Below are 23,239 nucleotides of genomic sequence, written 5' to 3'. Positions count from 1 at the left end.
TCACAACCATCCACGTCTACTCAGTGCCACTGTGTGCCAGGCGCCACTGTGCTACGTGTCCCACGGACCTCAGTTAACACAGCCTCAGGTGGGAGGCGGTGGACGCCAGCTCTTGGCCACTGCACCCGCTACGTTTTCCTCACACGGCATCAACGGGCGAAGAAGGGCGCTACCGTGCTGGCCGGCATGAGTGATCCTGCCTACCAAGGGGCAGCTGGGCTGCTGCCCTGCGACGGAGGTAAGGGAGAGGGTGCCTGGAACACAGGCGATCCCTTAGGACGTCTTAGTCCTCCTATGCCCTGTGACTAATGTCAACGATTTGGGTCACCCCATCAGGCAAAGAACCAGGACAAGCTGAGGGGTTGGCTGAGGGCAAATGCAATACAGAATGGGTAGCGGAAGCGGCTCTGACCATGTGAACATTTGTAGAAATGAGGATTATAATTTTTATGAGTATTTCCTCCTTATTTGTCATAAATACGTTTGTGTGTATAAAATAAATACCTTTGTTTTTCCTTCCCTCTCTTATCCCTTTATCATGTGATACAATATATGTTAACTTACATCACAGTATTTAAGTATTGTTAACTTTACATCATGGTATTTAAGTTATAGTGTATCAAGGAAAAAAGTGAATGTTACTCAAGGACTTGCCGTCCTCTTGATCCTCTTGGGGGTGGGGAGGGTTAGTTGTATCACGTTAGGTGGAAGTAAGACTTTGTTACTGTCTTTATTTAGAGATTAAGTATGGTTTACAAGATGTCTATAAGTGCTACATTGAAAGGAAGGATTGTGATGGTTAATTTTTTGTGTCAAGCTGTTTAGACTATGGGGTACATTTGTTTGGTCAAACACCAGTCTAGATGTTGCTATAAAGGTACAGATTTTGTTGATGTGAACAACACTTACAACTATAAACGCTGTAGATGTGGTTTACAGTTGACTTTAAGGAGGTTATCCCTCCATAATATAGATGGCCTCATCCAAATGGTTGAAGGCCTTAAGAACAAAAGGTTGAGACTTCTTGGAGAAGAAGGAGTTCTGCTATAAGATTGTAACATAGAAATCCTGCTTGAATTTCCAGCCTGCAAGCCCACACTATGGATCTCAGGCTTGCCAACCCCCACAGTCATCAGGGGATTCCTTACACTAAACCCGTGTGTGTGTGTATTATGAACCTACCTCCTACTGGTTCTATTTCTCTGGAAAACCCTGGTACAAAAACATCCATCCTGTTAATATTGATTTCAGATTTCTAATGCATCTCCAACAGGTTCTACTTTACTATTATTTTTACATTTATAAACATCAATTTGAAGGTTCGAGTCCATGAATGATTGATCTATTTCCTGCAAATCACTTTTGTATGCATGCTTGCTTTCGGCATTTATTCACTAACGAAACATATCAAATACATCTTGGTGCACAAACAGCATAAAAGAAGAATATATCATGTCTTTTTAGCAAAACAGGACGGTTCAGATTCTTGTCCAAAACTGTCACGTGATGGAGTCATTCCTGTTGAATGTATGACTAGACCAAAGTAACTGCAATGCTTACTTTTATGTGTCAACTTGGCAAGGCCATTGTGTCCAGATATTTGCTCAAACATTATTCTGGTTGCTTCTGTGAAGGTGTTTTTGGATAAGGTTAATATTTAAATTGGTGGACGGTAAGTAAAGTAGGTTGTCCTCCATAAAGTGAGTGGGTCTCATCCAATCAGTTAAAGGCCTTACTAGAACAAAACTGACCACCCTGAGCAAGGAGGAATTCTGCCAGCAGACTGCCTTGGACTCAAACTGCAACTCTCCCTCGGGTCTCCAGCCTGCCAGTCTACCCTGCACATTCTGAATGTACTGAGCCTTCACAATTGCATGAACCAGTTTCTTAAAATAAATTTCTGTATACCCACACACACTGCTGGTTCTGTTTCTCTGGAGAATCCTGACTACTATAATGCATTGTCTCTTGCTGACTCTTGAATTTAGGATGAATTTTCTAGGATACCATCAGAAGACTCACACACTAAGATTTCACTTCTATTGAGTATTACCAATTCTGCCATCATCGTTAAGAGTCAATACTGCTGTCTGCAGTCATCTTCTGATTTGTATAACAATTGTGAAATGTCTTCCCCTGGTATTCTTCTCTTTGCCATTATGGGCAGAAAATGGAAAATTCTAAATTCTCAGTTGTGTTGCATGAACATTAAAAAGAACAAAAAATCACAAAAATGGTTTCTTCAGATTTCTTTCTAGCAACACAAACAAAAAGTATTTATCTCACTACTGTATCATTCCTCTAGGCAATGCTGTCTCTTGCTTCTTATTATCTTAGTCATTTTTAGCATGGTTGGAAATACCTGATGAGTAATGATGAAATAATTCCTAAGATGACGAAACAGCAAAATGTTTTAAGATACACGAAAATAAGATCTTTAAAATCCTATGCTGTCTCATTGATTTCTAATGGACCAATATGGTAGCTGCAAGATAAAAGATTTTATTCTATTAAAAAAATAGGTAAACTTCCTCAGTGGAAGACCTCAAAGAAAAAATAAAAGCCATGAAATATCAGTCCTTAAAAAGAGTTAGAAATGTTCAAACAGGAAACTAAAAAAATTAAAACTGGGTCCAATAGACTTGAATACTGAAAATTACTAACCTTTTAGTTCTGTAAAAAAAAAAGATTCTCACATCTACAAAGGAATATAATAAAAGTACTTATTAGCTAAGACTGAACATTAGTTGAGTTAATGTACATATAAGCTACTTAGACCTGTATCTGGTATATAGTAAACCCCCAGTCGGTGCTAACTATTATAATTTGTAGGGTTTATTGAGTGTAGCACCACTGAAAACATCGCTGCAATGCTTCCCCAGATCCTATATCCTGGCTGCCTCTTTCCATGCTGTGGGGTTTTCTCTGGGTCACAGACCCTCTCACGATTCCTCTTAAAGAGACAGCAAGAGATCATGGAGAAACAGAAACTGACCAGAATATGAATTCCAGTTCTACCTTTAATTGTTTTGCGATCTTATAAAAATTACCTAATCTCTCTTGGCTTCAGTTTTTTCATCTATAAAACTGAGGTAACATTTCTTGCAGAATTGTTAGATAATTACATGATATGATGGCTATAAAGCATCCAGTCCATTACACTGCGATTGTGGACACTCGATAACTGCAGCTGTTATGACTATTCTCCTTTCCAAACATTAATTAGTTCTTCTTTTTGCCTAATGACTCAGAATCGAAGCTCAATACATTTTTCACTTTAATGATAAGTACTGCAATTTCTAGCCAACTGTCTTTGTCCAAGTTTCTAGATATTATCAAATGATTTAATATTCTCAATTATCTAACTTTTCAAGTTAGAAGTCTGCAGGCGAGGGATTTCTGTATTTTTAGGTGAGAAAAAAGACATAAGAGGAGTCATGACATCATAAGAAATTGTTAGAATGCTTTGTTGACTACTTAGAAACACATGCAAAAAATAATTTTATTCTAAAATTTACAATTTGTATTAACAATATCACTAAAAGTATCACAAATCCAGTCGAGCAAGTTACTATTTGTTAAAGACACTTGGAGACTAGGTAAGAGTGAATTTTCGACAGGTGCCTGGATTTACTTTTTACCCACGCCCAGCTGCACACAGCAATGACTCTTTCTAGGCTCAGGCAGGCCGAGTATTCTTTTTCCCTTCCTCTGATTAACTTCCCTTCCCCTGAAGCCTCCAGCTGACATCTCTAGAGCATACTCTTTTACTATGGTAACAAATCAATTGGACCTTCTTAAAAATTATATTAAATATCTTAAAAGAACAGCTCAAGGTTCCAATTTCATTAAGACGTCAGCAAATCACAAATGTAACAAATCACTTCTTATCAACAGAATACTCCTATGGTCATTCTCCTCCTCCACACCCCCCAGTAGTTATTTAAAATAATCTTACATGGAGTTCTAGCGACTTCAAACTCAGGTCAGCAAATGCATCTCCAAGTTGCCTTTGGGTATGCACCATCTGGAAAAGCTGGTTCGACAATGTCTGAGCCAGTCTTAGAATATTTTCATACTTTTTCTTGTTATCTCTTAATATGTCAATCTGGGCTTCAAGTTCAAGGTCCACAGTTCTCGATCCACGGCCTAGCTTCTCGGAGATAATTTGTCGAGTGCACTAAAAGTGGAAAGATACACTTCGTTTAGGAAGAAAGAAAAAGAACAACAACAACAAATAATAATATGCAATGGAGTGCAAATGCTAGAGCATATGGTGTATACCATCTTTGGCTTCATACAAGCTAGCCTAACAGACTGAAAATTGTCAGTCCTGTTTACAAGTTCATCAGTACTCAGAAAGGAAATTTACCAGACATGTCTAATAACTATTAATAACTGGAGGACATTTTAAGATTTATCTAGCTAATTTATGTTACTGCCAGATGAGCTCTCTCACTAAATCATATTTTAAGCTTAACGTACTTGGTAGATTATTTAAAACAACTGAAATACTTAACACTGATTTAAGAACAGTATTGGACTATTAATAAACACAGTAATAATAATACCAAAATTATAATCTCCCATTGGTTTCATGTGCCTTTTTCCCTATTATCTTCCCCTTAAATCACTGTGTGTATGAGTAAGAGGAAAGAAAGGGAAGAAAGGAAGGAAAAAGAAGGGGTAGGAAGAGGGGTAGACAGGGGGAAAAAGAAAGGTGGAGGAAATGAGTGAGGGAGAAGGAGAAAGAGGTAGAGATCAGAGATTTTGAATTCTTTTATTTTGCTCAAATAGTATTAAATTATGCTACTCCATTCTGCCCCACAAATAATGATAAAAGAACTTATAATTTTTTTAAATTGCCTAATTTCAGACCACATGGGAATGAATTTTCTAGTACCTTTTGCGGGAAATAAAAAATTGTAAGCAACATCACTACTCAATAATACATTTTGTGAATAACTTTAAGGGCATTAAATTACTCCTGATCATTTAAAGTTACCATAAAACTTCTAAAAAAGTAGTAAATAAGTATTAAAAAATTTTAAATTGCAAATTTGCCCTTTTATCATCTCTTTCAAAGTTTTGGTTAGAATATTTGTTGCAAAAATTAAAATAATGAAGGAAATAAAAGGTGAATTTCTTCATCTTTCCTTTAATGCCAGTAAAGAGTAGAAAACTACTATGAACAGTTTGATAGGTAGTCTAGACTCTCCTTCAAACCAATACAATCACATATGTAACATGTCTAAAGTAAGCCTAAGAGCTATGCTATACAGAATATCTAGACATTTCTCTTCTGTGAACAAGTATCTTGAGACTTGTCCTGGTCAATACACATAAATCTGCATTTTACCCTAGTCATACCATTAAATGCTGCTTATATTTTTCCATTAAAAGCTAAAATAAAATCTTTATGATGCATTCTCTATTCTCATGAACTAAGAATATTTATGAATAAATTGTTTTCAAAAAGTTCTTTTTTAAGAAAGTAGAGAAATTATTGATATAGAATACGACAGAAAAGGTGAGAGGCCAAACTCACAGAAGGGAGATAAAACTGTGTCTAAGGAAAACATACAAACAAATACTCCTGGAAGATGAAGACCACATCAAGAGAAAAGTTTCACTGCAGATGCTATGACTTTAATGAGGAAAAACATCAACAAAAACTCACATCTGAAATGGTAACAAGATAAAGGAGATATTCCACGCATGCCCCCTTTTCATTCACACCGGGATTTCCCCCAAGCAATATTATTAGAAACAGTCATTGAAGGAGTTTGATAGACTGGGCAAGAGAAAGGAAATGTCTACTGTTGTCTGAGTGGCCTTTTTTCCCAGAGAAATAACAGTTATAAGCAGACAGTAGGGTCAAAGGTTTAATGAGGAAATGTTTTCTGTTGCCAGGAAGCTAAGGCAGTGGGAACAGTAAGGCAATAGTGAATATGAGGCTTATTCAGATTTACCTTTGATTTCTTGCTATAAAACTTATATAACAAGTTTTAAAACTGAACTTAGGGAGCTTATATTCCAAAACAGGTAAGTCTATACTCTTCAGGAAAACCTAAGCAATCTGGATCTGATAGTACTACAGATGGCCTACATTGGGGGTGCCAAACTCATTCTCACCTGGGGCCACATCAGCCTCGCAGTTGCCTTCAAAGGGCCAAATGTAATTTAAGGACTGTATAAATGTAACTACTCCTTAACTAGCGGCAAGGAGCTCTGCACCCAGCCCTTTGAAAGCAACCGTGAGGCTGATGTGGCCCCAGGTGAGAATGAGTTTGACAGCCTGGCCAACCTACATGGTGCTCTGTTGAGGCTGAAGGGAAACACAAGGTTGCGAGTCATTTCCCCACTCATCAGGGTCCCAGAGCAAGCTCCTTGGGCAGATCACTAAGATCACTAAGATCAGATGTTCATTTAAATCGTTTCCTGGTATGTACTAAAATTAAAATGCAAAATTAGAGATCAGTATATATTATAAATGAAGTTTAAAACAGGGAAGAAAAGGCTTAGTTCTCTACCCATCTTCAAAGTCCCTGAAGATACAGATGACTATACAGTGAGCTGGCAGTCCTATTTGGTTTTCCACGCTTATAAATTAAGAATTAATTTTGAAGATAACAGGGCCATTGAAGGAAAGTTAAAGGGGCAAGAAGCAGCAGAAGCAAATTACTGCTCTATGAAGATCTTCAACTTGGGGGAAATGAGAGTAAAATAACATAATGGTGCACAGAATATCACGTATCACCTTCATACATTCATGAATTTTATAAGATAGTTATTGGATACTCTGAGTATTTAAATAGCACCAAGAGCTTTTTTGGTAATGCCAAACAATGAATAAAAACATTTAAATACAAGGAAAATAATAATTTCATGGCAACAGTTTGATAGCTTTTTAAAAAAGATTTTATTTATTTTTAAAAAGATTTTATTGATTTAAAAGGGAAAGAGAAAGAAAAGCAGAGAAACGTGTGGTTGCCTCTCGTGCACCCCCTGCTGGGGACCTGGTCCGCAACCCAGGCATGTGCCCTAGACTGGAAATTGAACCAGCAACCCTTTGATTCACAGGCCAGCACTCAACCACTGAGCCACACCAGCCAGGGCCAATTTGATATATTTTTGAAAAGTCATTAAGGATGAAGGATAGATAGGGGAGAGAGCATAAAAGGAAATGTTAGAAACTTAATGGGGGAAATAGGTCAATCAGTACATAAATAAAGCAATATGACAAGAAAAATAGGAATGAAAATTTTATATTGGCTTAGGGACAACAAAGATTAATTTGATAAAGATGTGAATATTGATGGCAAATTATTAAAGACATTAAAAAAGCACTTAATGTTTGGAAAAGATGCCAAATAGCTCTGAGTAAAACCAAGGTTATTCTTGAAAAGAATAAGATGGGCTTCTAAAAGTACTCTATTCTACATTAGAAAAATACAAAAACAAGCCAAAGAGATCAAACAGAGTTCATTATTCATTAACTATCCCTGCAGATAAACATAAATAAAATTTGAATTCAAGTGTGTGGGTAAAATCAGGTAGATTAAAATAATATTTGAAGAGATGGGTTCAAGGCCTAAACATAAAATTGTTCCTATTATGTATTTGGTTTCAATCATGAGACTAGTTTTAGAGCCCAAATTAACAATCAATAAAGGAAGTGCTAAATATTCTCTTTGAGGAAAAGCCTTCAAGCGTTTTCTAGATAACAGAAACAGAAGAAATTAAAGGTAGAAATCATGAAGAAACTGAAGTCCAAGAAAGAGAGGGTCTCAGTCATAGCCACAGTCAAGGTACTCGAGAGTAAAATGAGTAAGAAGCACAGTCCTAAATCAATCAAATCAGAATTAATAGTTAAGGATTATCCAAATGACAACAAGTGCCCTACATTAGCTCACAATTTGGACAGAAAAGGTCAAAAAGCCACAGGAAGAGAGTCACGTAGACCCAAGAAGAACATTACACTTTGAGGCTCTTTTAGATGAGAAGCATCTACCAGCACAGACACATTAGGCTACAAATTCCATTAAAATCATGTAAGTTTGAACTTTCTTTTTCTCTTTGACTTAGAGTGAAGTATCTAATTAAGCACTGATGAAAAAAAAATTCAGTAAAAAATAAAGAGATCACTCTAAGGAGAACAGTAACTCCTTCACACAGTTGTTATGTCATGAGTATAACATTTTAAAGACTTGTTATTTGCATTAACACAAATTTTAAGAAAGGCTGAATGTGGTAGATAAATATGGAATCTTAATGATTCAACTGAGGTTATACATTATTGAGGTAAGAGACGGAAGAAAAGGAACAGATAAAGAATACACATATAACAGAAAAAAAAAAAAAGACACTAAGGAATAAGGACAGCCCTGGCTGGTGTGGCTCAGTGGACTGAGTGGCAGCCTGTGAACCAAAGGGTCACCGGTTTGATTCCCAGTCAGGGCACATGCCTAGGTTGCAGGCCAGGTCCCAGTAGGGGGCGCGTGAGAGGCAACCACACACTGATGTTTCTCTCCCTTTCTCCCTCCCTTCCTCTCTCTCTGAAAACAAATAAATAAAATCTTTCTTAAAAAAAAGATAAGGAACAAGAACAAACTAAATGACACACGAGAGGAAGAACCAAATGAACAATCTTAAACTTTGTAATCACTAGAATTTGGTTCAGAAATAAGGCTTGTATTCATTAGGTTCAAAGTGTGTGGACATAGAATGTTTCCAGTTAAGAGGCAAATTTCATAAATAAATGCACAAAGGGAGTGAATGAAGCTAAGTCTAGTATGAAAGATATGAAAGTGAGCACAAAGGGGAATTTCAAGCAGTAGACAAAGACAGCTCCATGAACAAAATTTACAGGTGTGAGAAGGCACAGTTTGTTGAGGAAGTCCCTGGACAAGTTGGTGTGGATCAAGGGATCCATGGATGGAAGAGCAGAGCAGCAGGAGAAACAGCTGGAAGGGCATGTGGGGGTCAGATTCATGCCACTGTAAAGACCAACTGCCATGCAGTTCATGCCGTGCAGATCAACTGATGCATTTTAAACAAGACTGAACCAAACAGTCAGAGTACAATATGTAGTCCAAAAGAATTTGTTAACAATCTACTACAGTAATGTTAGACAGTGATAAAGACACGAACTATGGCTATGAAGGCTAGAATGCAGAGAAAGGAATTAAGTCAAAAAATATTAAGGAGGCAGAATTCATTTAATGACTAGCTAGGTACATCAAATCAATGTTAAGATGAAGTAGAAATCTGAGTATCTGAGTGAACTGTTGTGATATGAGGAAATATAAAGGGAAAAACAATACACGAAATGGGAGAATCCACATCCTTGAGAACAAAGTGGCAGTGATTAAATAGAATGTCCCAAATGAGAACAGTGTAAGTAGGCATCAATTTTTGTCAACTACTATTGGCATTTCTCATTTTTCCATTTTAAAATAATTTTTATTTTTTGATTACAGTTGACATAATTATTCTAATTTCAAGTGTACACCCCAGTAATTAGACATTACATGACTTACAAAGTGATCGTCCTGATAAATCTCACACCCATCTAACACCATATATAGTTATTAGAATATTATTGACTATATTCTCAATGTTATTCCGTAACAACCAATTTATACTTCTTAATCCCTTCATCTTTCCCCCTACCCCACCAAACCCCCTCCCATCTGGCAACCATCAAAATGTTCTCTATATCTATGAGTCTGTTTCTGTTCCACTTACTCATTTATTTTGTTTTTTAGACTCAACTGTTGATATTTATTGCCATTTCATTATTCATATTTTTTTATCTTTTTCTTCTTCCTGTTCTTCTTAAAGATGACCCTTTAACATTTCATGTAATACTGGTTTGATGGTGATGAACTCATTTTTTTCTTGTCTATCCTTAAATTCTAAATGATAGCTTTGCTGGGTAGAGTAATTTTGCTTGTAGGTCCTTGCTTTTTATCACTTTGAATATTTCTTGCCACTCCCTTCTGACCTGCAAAATTTCTGTTGAGAAATCAGCTGACAGTTACAGGAGCTAACTGCTTTTCTCTTGCTGCTTTTAAGATTCTCTGTCTTTAACCTTTGATATCTTAATTATGATGTGTGGGTTTCTTTAGGTTCATCTTGCTTGGGACTATGTGTGCTTCCTCAACTTGTATGTGTATTTCCTTCACCAGGTTAGGGAAGTTTTCTGTCATTTTTTCAAATAGGTTTTCAATTTCTTGCTCTCTCTTCTTCCAGCACACCCATGATGTGAATGTTGGTAGGCTTCAAGTTGGCCCAGAGTCTCCTTACATTATCCTCATTTCTTTCTTATTCTTTATTCTTTTTGCTGTTCTGATTGGGTGTTTTTGCTTCATTACATTACACATCGCTGATTTGATTCTTGGTTTCATCTACTGTACTGCTGATTCCCTGTAAATTATTCTTCATTTCAGTTACTGCATCCTTCATTTCTGACTGGTCCTTTTTTATGCTGCTGAAGATCTTACTAAGTTCATTTAGCATCCTTATAACCAGTGTTTTGAACTCTGCATCTAGCAGATTGCTTATCTCCATTTTGTTTAGTTCTTTTTCTGGTTTTGTTCTGCTCTTTCATTTGGGACATGCTTCTTTGTCTCCTCATTTTGGCAGCCGCCCTATGTTTGTTTCTATGTATTAGGTAGAGCCTCTCTCTCTCCTGGGCTTGGCAGAGTGGCCTAATGTGTAGGTGTTCTGTAGGGTCCAGTGGCACAGCCTTCCTGATCACCCAAGCTGGGCACTTGAGTTGCACCTCCTCATGTGGACTGGGTACATCCTCTTGTAGTTGAGGCTTAATAGCTGTTGGCATGTCAAAGGGAGGGATTTACTTCTAGGCTGATCAGCTGCAAGGACTGGCTGTAAACACCAACCTCTGGCCACTGTGGAAGACCAATTATGCAGGGGCCCACCCCACAGAGCATGGCTCTGGTGCCCACAGAGTCCCCCGTGAGTGCGCTGTTTGTGGAGGGGGTTGGGTGATGATGCTTCGATGTGGTCTGAAGGTGTCTGCTGGATGCACTGGCTCTGGAACCTCGTAGGAAGTGCAGGCCAAGGTCAGCTGCCACCTGGGTTCTGCTTGGGGCCACCCAGCATGAGCTACAAAGTGATCTGCAGATGACTGTCACTTGTGCTGGGGTTGGAGGTACCCAGAGGAGGCCAAGCTGCGAACCAAGGCTGGCTGTTCCTAGTGCAGGCCTGGGACCACTTAGCAAGAGGTACGGAGCATGCTGAGGCCAGATGCTGCTTATTTGAGAGATTTAAGGAAAATCTGAAGCATGAGCCAAGACAGGCCATTAGTATGGAAAAGCCATTGGAACAGCTTGGGTGGGCCTGAAAGTTGGGTAGGGTAGGGCAAACAGTCTGAGCCAGGTTGATGGAATCTCAGACATGGTGCCTGCCTGCTGGCTCTGTGGGGGAGGGTTCATCAAAGGAACAATGGCCTCTGCAAGTGCTTCTATCAGGGAGAAAGTTGTCCACCATCCTACCCCCAGCTCTCGCCCTGATGCTGGACAATTCAGTTCCTCCTCCTATGTCTCCAGTGCCTTTCAAGTGCTGCCCCAGAGCTGGAACTCAGAAGGAGCGAGTAATTCAATGTGTGGGCCCTTTAAAAGGAACTGCCTGGGACTCCAGTAGCACTCCATCTCCCTCAGCCTCAATCCTCACTGGTTTTTACAGCCAGAAGTTACGGGGACTTCTCTTCCTGGCACTGGAATCCTGGGGTAGGGGACCTGGTGTGGTGCTGGGACTCCTTGCTCCTCAGAGGGGACTGCTATAGCTGAGATATCCCTCCCAATTTTCCTCTGCCACACACAGGTATGGGACCAGCCCGTTCTGCATTTCCACCCCTCTTACCAGCCTCGTTGTGGCTTCTTCTTTAATTCTCTAGTTTCAGGACCTCCATTCAGCCAGGTACCAGGAGGTTCTGAAGAGTGGTGTTCTGCAGCGCAGCTGGAATTCTGATGCCGTGGTGGAAGGGGATGAGCGCTGTGTTTACCTGTGCTCTACCCTTGCCTGTTCTCAGTTCTGCGCTGACGTGAGCTAAGTAATTTTTGGAAAGGTTCATGCAGAATGTTTCAGGGCACTTTCTCCTTCTTAAGAAAACCTGTGCTTTTGTAGAGGATTTTGGATATTTTAACTAGAAGAATAAATTCACTTCTGTATTACTCTTGAAAACATACATAAGAGAGATGTGCTCTGTATAAAATACAGATAATTCTGATTTACAAAGACCCACAAATAATTCACGAAGATAGAAAGCATTATGGCTAATGCTGTAACCTGAGCCTCTAGGGTTTTCATCCACTTAACGATTCTATAAATTCTACTGTCTTGTCCCTATTAAGATTCAAAGATAATAAATCAATTTGGGGCTTTAGCTCTTTGTAATACAGCAAATATAGTATAGATTAAATAACTTGCTTATTTGCTTAATGGACAGCCTAAGAAAAATAACCACTAATTAGGTACTGTGAGGCAATTCAATTAACAATGTGAAATAAACCTTTGAAATCCAACTCGTTTGTAATGTGGTGAAGTCTGTATAGTGAATGCTGTCACAGTAAGATCAGAGGGGCGTGAAAAACTAACACACTCCTCTTGACATTCGGTTGCTATAAAGCAGCGATTTTCAGCTGGTGCGCTGCAAGAACTTTTGAAACATGCAACACCCAACATTCAGTCACGGCACGGACCCCCTTCCCTTAGACTGTCAAATAAAAAAGTGACAAGGGCCAACACAACAGTAGCCTTCTGCTGTGAGTGAATCAAAATTACACCAATGTTCTTGTCAGATCGGCAAAAAATATATATTTTTGTTAGGCTGTGGAATTTTAATAATTAGTTTGTGTGTGTCATGAGAAGAAAAAAGCTGAAATTCATTGATATAAAGTATCAAAAAGAGGGAGTAGGGGAAACACTATCTATAGCAGTTCTGCAGCTGAATATATTCCGAGGCAACGTATTTCTTCTTCAATTATGTGTTGTCTATAAATTAATAAGCACTATAGTAGCTTTTTAAAAACCCTCTTCCTACTGGCTTTTTAAAGTACATTTATGTAAGAATCAATAATAAAACAAAATGCTTCATTTACTAATTGTATTTTTATGTTTAGATGGCATTGTGCTTTTATGTGTCCATATATTACAAAATAATAATTTGAATAACATACGAACAGAAATTCTTTGAGCCAGTTAGGGTGGAAACGTTAAACAATTACAAACCTTGTAGGTGTTTAGACTCCATTTTCTAACAAGTTCTAACTTTTCCATTGCAGGATTTTTAATTTCATCTGCTAGAACAACTGGTCCACTTTTTGTTTGTGTCCTCTGGCCACCTGCACGATCACAAACACAAAAGATAAAAACATAAACCAGATAAAGACAAGTGGGGAAAGAAAACAAGACACTGAGGCTGTTCAAATTAAACTACTCACGCACTTGAAAAATGAAAAGGTTCCCACAAAGTGAAGGAATACAATTTCCTGAAATCACTGAAGAAAATTTCCTAACATTTCAAAAATATTTCTATTAACAGAAATGCCACGTGATTCGTCTTCTTTAAAAAATGTTGCAATCAGCCTTGTTTTCTAAACAAATGCTGTTTACTTCAAGAAAAATAAAAATTTCCACAATTAATCTTATGAGCTTTGACCTAAACAACTGTGTCAGGAAAATCGGAGAGGCCGCACCCCCCCGCACAGGGATCTGCTTCCCTGTACTGCGCACCGCACCTCCCCCTAACAACAACAGTGTTCCCACAGTTCCGGAGGGCTTAAAAGTACAATTCAAGTTTAAAACAGTCGTTAAAAATATTTTACCACCAGTATGAAAGGCTGGGTTAAACGAGACCTACACTGTACCTCCTCTCTTAGGAGACCCCCCTCAAAAAAAGCTGTAAGTAATAAAGGCAGTGTGATGCCCTGACATAAAAACAGTTCTACAACTACATAGTTGCTAACAGTAAAATGTTTTTCACAGAGGAAGATATTTAATAAACATTTGTGATATTAATGACTTGGGATAGAAACTTTATAATAATTTTAAAAGGATAATGAAATGAGAAGAGAGCCCTGGCTGGTGTGGCTCAGTGGATTGAGTGCCAGCCTGCGCACCAAGGAGTCGCTGGTTCGATTCCTGGTCGTGGCACATGCCTGGGTTGTGGGCCAGGTCAGGTCCCCCCAAGTGGGGGCCGTGCAAGAGGCATCTACACATTGATGTTTCTCTCCCTCTCTTTCTCCCTCCCTTCCCCTCTGTCTAAAATAAATAAATAAAATCTTTAAAATAAAAAAAAAGAAGAAATAAGAGGAGAAAATGTGCTAACAAATGGTTTTAAGAAGTTGGCAAAATTTTCCTTTCTTACTCCTATAGCCAGATCAGCCTTTACCATAGCTCTACATAATCTAAAATCAAAAATTATATATATTATAAAACACACTTAAGAATTTACAAAATTCTCATAGAAACAAAATACAAAATGTTGATGTTTCACATTAAAAGACATTCAAGCAATATTAAAGTGCAGAGTAAATTCAATGCAAAAGAAATGGAATTTATCTCGAGTAATTTTCATTGGACAGAACCAGTAAATTTCATAATATTTTGTTACAGTGTGCTATTGGTAAGCTGAGGCTGGAAACAGGAAGACACAACGTTTTCCACATGACCCATTCCAAACAATGAACAACCCAACTGTTGAAGGCTCCTTCCTTGTTCCACTGAAAACAGAGAGCAGGGCTGCAAAGCTGAGAGTTTAGGATCAAATAAGTGAGCTGACATTTCCCAGAACAAAGAAAGGATGGTTTAAAACAAGTAAAAATTTATGATGTTTTTAAATCTTAAAGTGAATTAAATTTCAAGTCTGAAATACAGTTAATAACTTTTAAAAGCCAGAAAGATGAGTATGGCTAGAAAGATCATTTCCCTTATTATTACAAAAAAAGAAAAAGGAAGCGGCAGCCACTAAAAAAGTCAGAATAACACACACCTAAGAATATAAAGCAAGTGATTATGAAACTGAGTAAATTAGTTTAGCGTCAGCAGTAGCAAGAAGGCCTCTATCCGATCAGTGCAGTGAATACCTGCGGGAGCAATTATGTCACTTCCTTGCTGAGCCAGCTGACTGGCTGCAACCCTGCTAGGAGACAGAACGGATGGCAATGGCGGTGCTGAGGAACCTGCAAAGGGCAGACATTCAACTGTGAAAATCCTTTCCCTCCTCCACATGTTGTACATTTTGAATATAGACTTACCGACATTGCCTTTAAAATATTCAAAAACTGGGACTGAACACTGGAATTAATATGGTTGAGTTCTTGTATAAATTTTTCATCACATTCTTAAAACCAAACAGAACAGACAACTATAAGAAGAAACTTGGCAAGAACATGTCCACACAGGACTTTACGTAGACTCTGCACATTAACATCAATTACTAGAAGGTGATTAAAGCGCCATAGTTGAATTATTTAAAGATTAAGTAAATATTTTATAACTTGCTACTCTTACATATGAAAAAAAGCTCTTCAAGTAGAAATCCAAATGGCATGTAATACTGTACAAAATTTGTAATTACAATTTACAGAAATGTGAATGAATCATAGCCTTCAAAGGACATCGGAGCCACAACTTTCAAATCATAAATCAAATGTAACACAGTGTGGGTCAATGCCATTCATAGTATGGATGTAAGGGACCTATCAATTATATCACCTGGGAGCCCATTAGAAATGCACAATTCTCTGTACCTTAATTCTAAGGAGCTTAGTAAGTCCCTGACACTTGAAAATATGAAAACCTTAATTTGGGCTGGATCTAACATTTAAAATCCAAACATGCAATAGATCTAAATACATTGGTGTCACTTTTCAAAGTGAGGGATACCTGTCTCTTTCAGTCTGTTGAACCATAAAATTAAAAACTGGATGGGATGAGGGGAATCACCTAGTCAGACATGAAACTGTAAGAGAAACAAGGCCCAGAGAGGTTAAAACAGCTTCTTATTAGAGCCTCAGATGTTCTGAATGCACAGCATAATATCCTCATTATTAACTTTGATACAGAAAACACCAATCCATAAGTTACGTGTTGAGGTGGGACACACTTGAACAGGTTACCCAGGTTACCATTGTAAACAAAGCCGGAGTCACTACTATCCGAGGCACAGGGATTTCTATTTTTCAGTGTTAAGTAAGAATGACTAGTGTACTTCCATTTCTCGATGACCCCCAGAACAGAACTGTTATTCTAGTTATTACTGTTTATTAATCTTGTATTAGGAATAATCCCATGACATAACATGAGATCTGTTTAATATATGTAACAAGTGATAAAGAACTTTCCAAACTAAAATAGAAAAAGATAAAGTGTTGAGGTAACTAGTCCTTCCGGTGTTGGTTTTTGGGGTTTTTTTTGGCTTTACTTTCAAGGGTAACTATCACTTCTGTGTATCTTCAACTCTTTAAATCACTAATTTAGACTAAATTAGTTTCTAAAACCACTCACTAATATCCAATAAAAATACTTCTTAAAGGTTTAAGATATTGCTAATTGACTAAATTCAGGGTATTACCTGTTTCATCTTAACAAGAGAAATCTAGGAATATGAATATATGTATACAATGATCAAAACCCCATTAAAACAGCCCTGACTGGTATAGCTCAGTGGGTTGGGCATTGTACCACGAACGGAAAGGTCGCTGGTTTGATTCCCAGTCAGGACACATGCCTGGGTTGTGGGCCAGATCTCCAGTTGGGGGAGCATGAGAGACAACCGATCAACGTTTCTCTGGCACATCGATGTTCCTCTCCCTTTATTTCTCCCTCCCTTCCCCTCTCTCAAAAAAAAACAAATGTTAAAAAAAAAAACAATTAAAACAAAACTTGGGTACCAAGCACTCTTACTTCACTCTTACGAGCTTTGACTTACTCATGGTTTCTACTATTAATGAATGACTCTGCAACACGTGTGTTCAGCAGATTTCAACATTTGTTTCTGTTAGGCTGAATTTAAGTATAATTTCTTCTAAATTTGCTCTACAGGTGAAAAAGTAAATGGCTAATACTCTTCTTGCAGTAACTATTCAAGTCATGAGTCATTACGAAGTCACCAGTCATTTTTGCAGAGTGCTAACACAGCCCCAACTCCTTTTACATTTTTCCCTCAGACCTATTTGCAATCTCCAATAAGAACCCCGGCCACTGAGTCTCTAGTGAGATCCCGTTAGCCACATTTCACACACGTGTCACAACTCTGCTGGGGGCACTATGCATGTCCTGGGTGTCTCAACTGGGAGAAGACCCTCTCTAGCTTATGCCTAGTTCCCCCCAGACTGCACGTCAGGCATCCTTTACCTTTGCTAATTGTGCCTGGTATACTTTTGCCGAAATAATCACAGCAGTGAGTATGACTATATATCACAGGTGGCAAACACAAGGCCCGCCACCTTGTTTTATCCGGCACGGCACCTTGTTTCTACCCGGCAGCAGCGTGAAGCTCCTTGCCCCTAGTGGAGGAGTAGTTACATTTATACAGTCCTAAAGTTACATTCGGCCCTTTGACGGCAAGCACGAGGCTGATGTGGCCCCCGTGAAAATGAGTGTGACAACCCTGCTCTATATACTGAGTCCTGTGGGTCATCTTAGCAGATGACTAAATATGACGGTGGTCTTAGAGACCTCCTATATAGCATGTAAAGTCAGAAAAATAAGTTTTGTTTTCCTAATTGCTTTGAAATAGGAAATAAGTATTTATACAAATCAATACTTACGTAGCTATAAATTTTGTGGTTACTAGCTAAAATCATTTAAATTTGCATTTTTATTTAATTCTTGAGTTTTTCAGTATTTTAAAACCAATTTCTATATAATAATCAGTGAAATTATGCACACTGATCTATTTATATGAAGAAGACTACTAAAACAATTCTTAAATCATTTGAATTGAAGAGAAAAGGATTATGTTTATAATTGGTGTTTTATCACTGAATCAAAGGGCTCAATTCTTTTAATGAACTCCCATCCTCCACCTCACCCATCTTTAAAAATACATGGGCTCTTACCTGGAAGTGCTCCTGCTTCAGTAACCCCCTCCTTGGCACTGTCAAAGCCGTGAGATGTAATTTGGGTTTCTGAGAGGCCAAGTCCAGCTGGCAATGAACGCTTCAAATCCTTAGCAACATTTGAATAAAAGAGAAAATCTTTGTAAAAAAACCCTCATATCACATCAACAGTTCAGGATAAGTGTGCCCTTTTAATCACATCTTAAACTATTTTTTGCTCGACTATGTCATATTTCCTTATGCCATCACAGCACTCTGTAACGATGTACAATGGCAGCAAACTCAGCAAGATCTGCCAGTAAGAGGTACGGTGTATGTCAAGTGCAAAATACTTTCAGTATTCTAGAACAAAGCAGCAGGTAGATATTAAAATTCAATTTTCAAATTTCTAATCTATTGATACATCAGGAAAATCATTTTAAAGAACAGAATTAAGATGACTAAAAAGCCATATCTAATATTAAAAACAATTGATAGATGTGTAACATAACCATAATGAGCCTGGCTAATGATCAGTATAGGCAAACCATCCACTTGCAATATTAATTTCTCTTTTATTTCAAGGTTAGCTCAGTAAACAGGGCTTCTCTGACTTCAATCAGAATGAGATAAATTCAAAGGTTCTTTAAATTTACATTAAGTAAATTAGCTTACAATTGGAACTTAATATTCAACATTCAGCCTTAGAGAGACAGAGCACATACACGTCTGCACCAGGAAACACAGATTTTCAATTAAAAGTCCTTTCTTTTCTTTCACTTGGATAAGAGGAATTATCTAATTTTCATAATCAGAGTCTTCTTACCTTTTAGTACACCATGAACTTGTCATTATTGTGGAAAACCAATAGGATCTACAATAATGACAAGTCAGTGATGCACTAGAAGATAAATGTCTTTAAAACCCTTTCCTAATACTCTACCCCACCACACATAATGTAGTTACAACTTGAACACTCAGAACCTAACACTGAGTTTTCTAACTTGCAAATTTAAAGCTTAACAGATATATAGTCTCTCATAATTGACAAGTGTTTAGAGGGCTTTTCTTGAGAAGCTCATTAATTTTGCCTAGGCAATTACTTGATTGGTATGGTGGACCCTAAATAACTAATGAGATCAATTCTCATCTTAGGTGATTTATCAAACAGTATCTGACACAGGTGACGTGCTCTCCTGGGCACACCCGCAACCCGCAGTGCAGGGCACTCCTCATCTTCCTCTGACCACGTCTGGTAGGTCCTACCGTCTCCTTTGCTGACTCCTCATGTCCCCACCCTCCAATCCTGCAGGGGGCCCTGGGGTTCAGTCAGAGGACTTGTTCTCCTAGACTCGTGTTTTGAGTGATCATATTGTTTCTTCTGGCTTTGTGTTTTACCTGGGTCTCCCATTTAACTATTATGTCTAATCACATACCTGTCACTTCCACTTGGATTTCACATAAGCATCTCAAACTTTATGTCCCAAACTGATTGATTATATACTAAACCCACACCACGCCCAAAGAGCAAGAAAAACCAAATAACCTCTAGCTTTTATTCCTTTCAGTTAATGGCATCTCTATTACCAAAATATTAGTCAACGATCTTAGGACTTATTTTTGACTCTTCTTTTCTCTCATCTCCTCATCCAAACCATCATCAGAGGCTATCAGATCTGCATCAGACCAATTCTTTCCACCTCCACGGCTACCACCCTGGTTTAAGCTCGCATCCTGTTTCACCTGGATAATTCCAAGAGACTTCTAACTGGTCTTCCTGCTTCTGTCCATGACACAAGCCTCTACCTCCACACGTCCACCAGTTAGCCCCTACACCAAACTCTAACAGCCCCAATCTCATGGGACACAAAACCCGGACGATTAAGTGTTCTCCAAGGATTACATGATTTGACTTCACCTCCTCCTAGCCTTTCAGGCTTGCAGCCACACTGTTTCTTCAAAAAGAATAAACCTACCTCTATTTCAGGGCCTTTGTACTTATGACATTTTCTTTCTGGAATGCTCCTCTACCAGACATCCATGGGACCTGCTCCTTTAGCCAGAGAGGCTTTCCTTCAACAACGTGTAAAACAGCAGCTCCCACAGCGTCTACACTGGCACTCCCTGCTTTGCTCGCCCTGTTTATTGTTCTCACAGCAGGTGCCACTAAGTAATATAGTATGCACAGATCTGTTTATTTTTGTCTCCTCTCTCTATATTGTCAGCTTCACAAGAGCAGGAAGGTCACCTATTTTGTTTACTGCTATATTCTTAACACCTTTAAGTAGTGTCTAAGATACAGCAGCTGTTTAATAAATATTTGTTGAATAAATGAATTTGTTGAGTGAACTAAGGACTTATGACTCAACACCATTAGATTAAGAAGCTGCTATAGCAATAGGTTTATTCTGAAATTTAATGAGTATTTGCTTAATCTTACTATATGCTAGACTTACTGGGAAAAGGAAAAAAAAAAGACACAGGCCTCGCCTGACTGGAGAGACAAGATGTACAAACATTAACATAAAAGCTGAAGTTAGTACCAAAGCAAAGACAATAAACATCAGAGGAATTCAGAACAGGGACTAAGTCGCGGGGAACTAAATAGGAAAGACGAAAGTAGTGCTTGGGCTCTGAAGCAAGGACCTGTTCACAAAAGGAACCGACATGTAGTGAGCACCAGCTTCAGGGCAGCCACGCTCCAGACACCACAGATCTGGAGCAGTGCGGGAAACAATGTCTGCCCACGTTAGACTCACGTGGGGTTGGAGGGAGGAGACTGGCAGTAAACAAACCAATGGATAATAATACATTAGCTGATCAAAGTGCTGCAAATAAGTAGTACTTATTATAAGGGTTGTTTTTTTTATGGCAGGATAATGGAGACACAGAGTGATAGGCAAAGGATGCTACTGCAGGTGGGGTGCTCTGGGAAGGCCTCTGAGGAGGTAAAATATGGGCAGGCTCCTGAGCAAAGTGAGGGGGTGAACCATGTGCCTATGTGGGGAAAGAACAAGGCCTTAAATGGTAACAGCGATGGTCTACTTCTTAATTGAAGGGTAGACAAACAGTAGTCACCGTACTCTGAATTCACTTCACTGAAATATAATGCACATGCCGTCAAATTCGTTTACAGAGTTGTATACCAATTTTAGAACATTTTCATCACCCCAGAAAAGAAACTCTGTAGCCATTAGAAGCCACCCTCCATTCCTACCTTTCCCCAGCCTCTGAGGACCACTGATCGACTTTCTGTTCCCATGGGCTTCTTTTCTTTACTCTGGGCAGTCATATAAATGAAATCATACAGTATGAGCCTTGCAGCTTACTGGGTTCAAGGTTCATTCATACTGCAGCATCTATCAGTAGTTCATCTCTTTTTATGGCTGAATAATATTCCATTGTATGGACATAGCACATTTTGTTTATCCATTCATCAGCAGATGGATCATCACCTGGACTGTTTCCACGCTTTGACTATTATGAATAGTGTTGCTATGAACATTAGGTATACATGTTTGTGGCTGGGCTGTACAGTAATTCAACGTTTACCTTTTGAGGAACTGTCTGTTTTCCAAAATGGCTACACCACTTTACACGCACTATTTACACGCAGTGTATGAGGGTTCTAATGTCCCCATATCCTCACCAACACTTGTTACTATCTTTTTGATTATAGTCGTCCTATGAAGTAGTATCTGAATGCAGCGCTGATTTGCATTTCCCTGAAGACTAATGATGTTCAGCATCTTTTCATGTTCTTATTGGCTATTTGTGTATCTTCTTGTGGGAAACACCTACTCAAATCTTTGGCTTTAGTTTTGGTTGGGTCATTTGTCATTTGACTGTTGAGTTGTAAGGCACAAATACTTTATCATATATATGATTTGTTAACATTTTTTCTGTGGGCTGCCTTTTCCCTTTCTTCTTCATGGTATTCTTAGAAGCACAAAAGTTTTACGAGTTGATAACATCCAATTTATCTATTTTTTGTTGTTGTTGTTTGTGCTTTTGGTGTCATATGCAAGAAATTCAAGTGTCTAATCCAAGGTCGTTAAGAGTCACATCTATGTTTCTCTTCTAAGAGTTTTATAATTTTAGTGCTTAACATTTAAGTCTTTGATCCATTTTGAGTTAATTTTTTAAAAGATTTTATTTTATTTATTTTTAGAAAAAGGGGAGGGGAGGGAGAAGGAGAGGGAGCGAAACCTCAGTGTGTGGTTGCCTCTCATGTTGCCCTCCTGGAGACCTGCCCTACAACCCAGGCACGTGCTCTGATTGGGAATCAAACCAACAACCCTCTGGTTTGCAGTCCGGTGCTCAATCCACTAAGCCACAGCATTCAGGGCTTGAGTTAATTTTTGAGTATGGTGTGAGGTCTGGGTCCATATTCATTCTGGACATGTGGATATCAAGTCGCCTCAGCACCATCTGTTGAAGACTATACTTTCCATATTGAAAATTATCTCAGCACCCTTGTCGAAGCTCAACTGAACATAAATGTAAGGGTCAATTTCTGTCCTCTCAATTTTGTTTCATTGATCTATATGTCTTCCTTATGCTAGTACCACACTGTTTTGATTATTATAGCTCTGTAGAAGTTTCAAAATCAAAAGTAGTGCGTTCTACAACTCTGTTCTTTATTCTGAATCCATTGCATTTACATATAATCAGTTTGTCAATTTCTATGAAAAAGCCAACTGGGATTTTAATAGAGATTCTGCTGAATCTGATCAACTTGGGAAACACTGCCACCTTAACAAATTAAGTCTTCTGATCCGTGAACATGAGATGTAGTCTTTCCATTTATCTAGATTTTCTTTAACTTCTGACAATGTTCTATAGTTTTCAGTTCTAGGGTCTTGCACATTTTCCTAATTCTTATTTTTGATGCTACTGTAAGTGTAATTGTTTTCTTAATTTTATTTTTAGATTATTTATTCCTAGTGTGCAGAAATAAAATTGTTTTGCTATTACTCTATATTCCACAACTTTGCTGAACTTACTAGTTCTAAATATACTCAAACAACATACAAATGGCACATGTCCAAGACAGCTATGTTTACTACATTCTTGAAACTCACCTGAAAGAACAATACTCATTTGAATCATCTGTCCTGTCACAAAAATGTATGTATTTCCAGAAAAGATGTCTAGTGGAAGCAGTA

The 23,239-nt window shown here is 38.3% G+C and overlaps 1 protein-coding gene across 9 annotated transcripts in view; it reads right to left on the bottom strand.

The window, feature by feature from the left end:
* ARFIP1 (ARF interacting protein 1) overlaps nucleotides 1-23,239 on the bottom strand; it is an 85,525-nt gene that overhangs the window by 29,440 nt on the left and 32,846 nt on the right. For 6 of the 9 annotated variants that reach the window (XM_024569281.4, XM_024569280.4, XM_053930631.1 and 3 more), the window contains 4 exons: nucleotides 18,093-18,201; nucleotides 15,114-15,209; nucleotides 13,258-13,370; nucleotides 3,959-4,180 (listed from right to left, as the gene is read on the bottom strand). In XM_024569281.4, coding sequence (XP_024425049.2) covers nucleotides 3,959-4,180; nucleotides 13,258-13,370; nucleotides 15,114-15,209; nucleotides 18,093-18,201 — 540 coding nt within the window. The remainder of the gene's footprint in view (nucleotides 1-3,958; nucleotides 4,181-13,257; nucleotides 13,371-15,113; nucleotides 15,210-18,092; nucleotides 18,202-23,239) is intronic. The other 3 variants (XM_071219161.1, XM_071219162.1, XM_024569283.3) reach the window with 1 other exon arrangement.

Source organism: Desmodus rotundus, chromosome 9, assembly GCF_022682495.2.
Source record: "Desmodus rotundus isolate HL8 chromosome 9, HLdesRot8A.1, whole genome shotgun sequence".
NCBI classification, from domain to species: domain Eukaryota; kingdom Metazoa; phylum Chordata; class Mammalia; order Chiroptera; family Phyllostomidae; genus Desmodus; species Desmodus rotundus.
The sequence above is the reverse complement of the archived record's forward strand: the minus strand, read 5'-3'. Positions and strand labels throughout refer to the sequence as shown.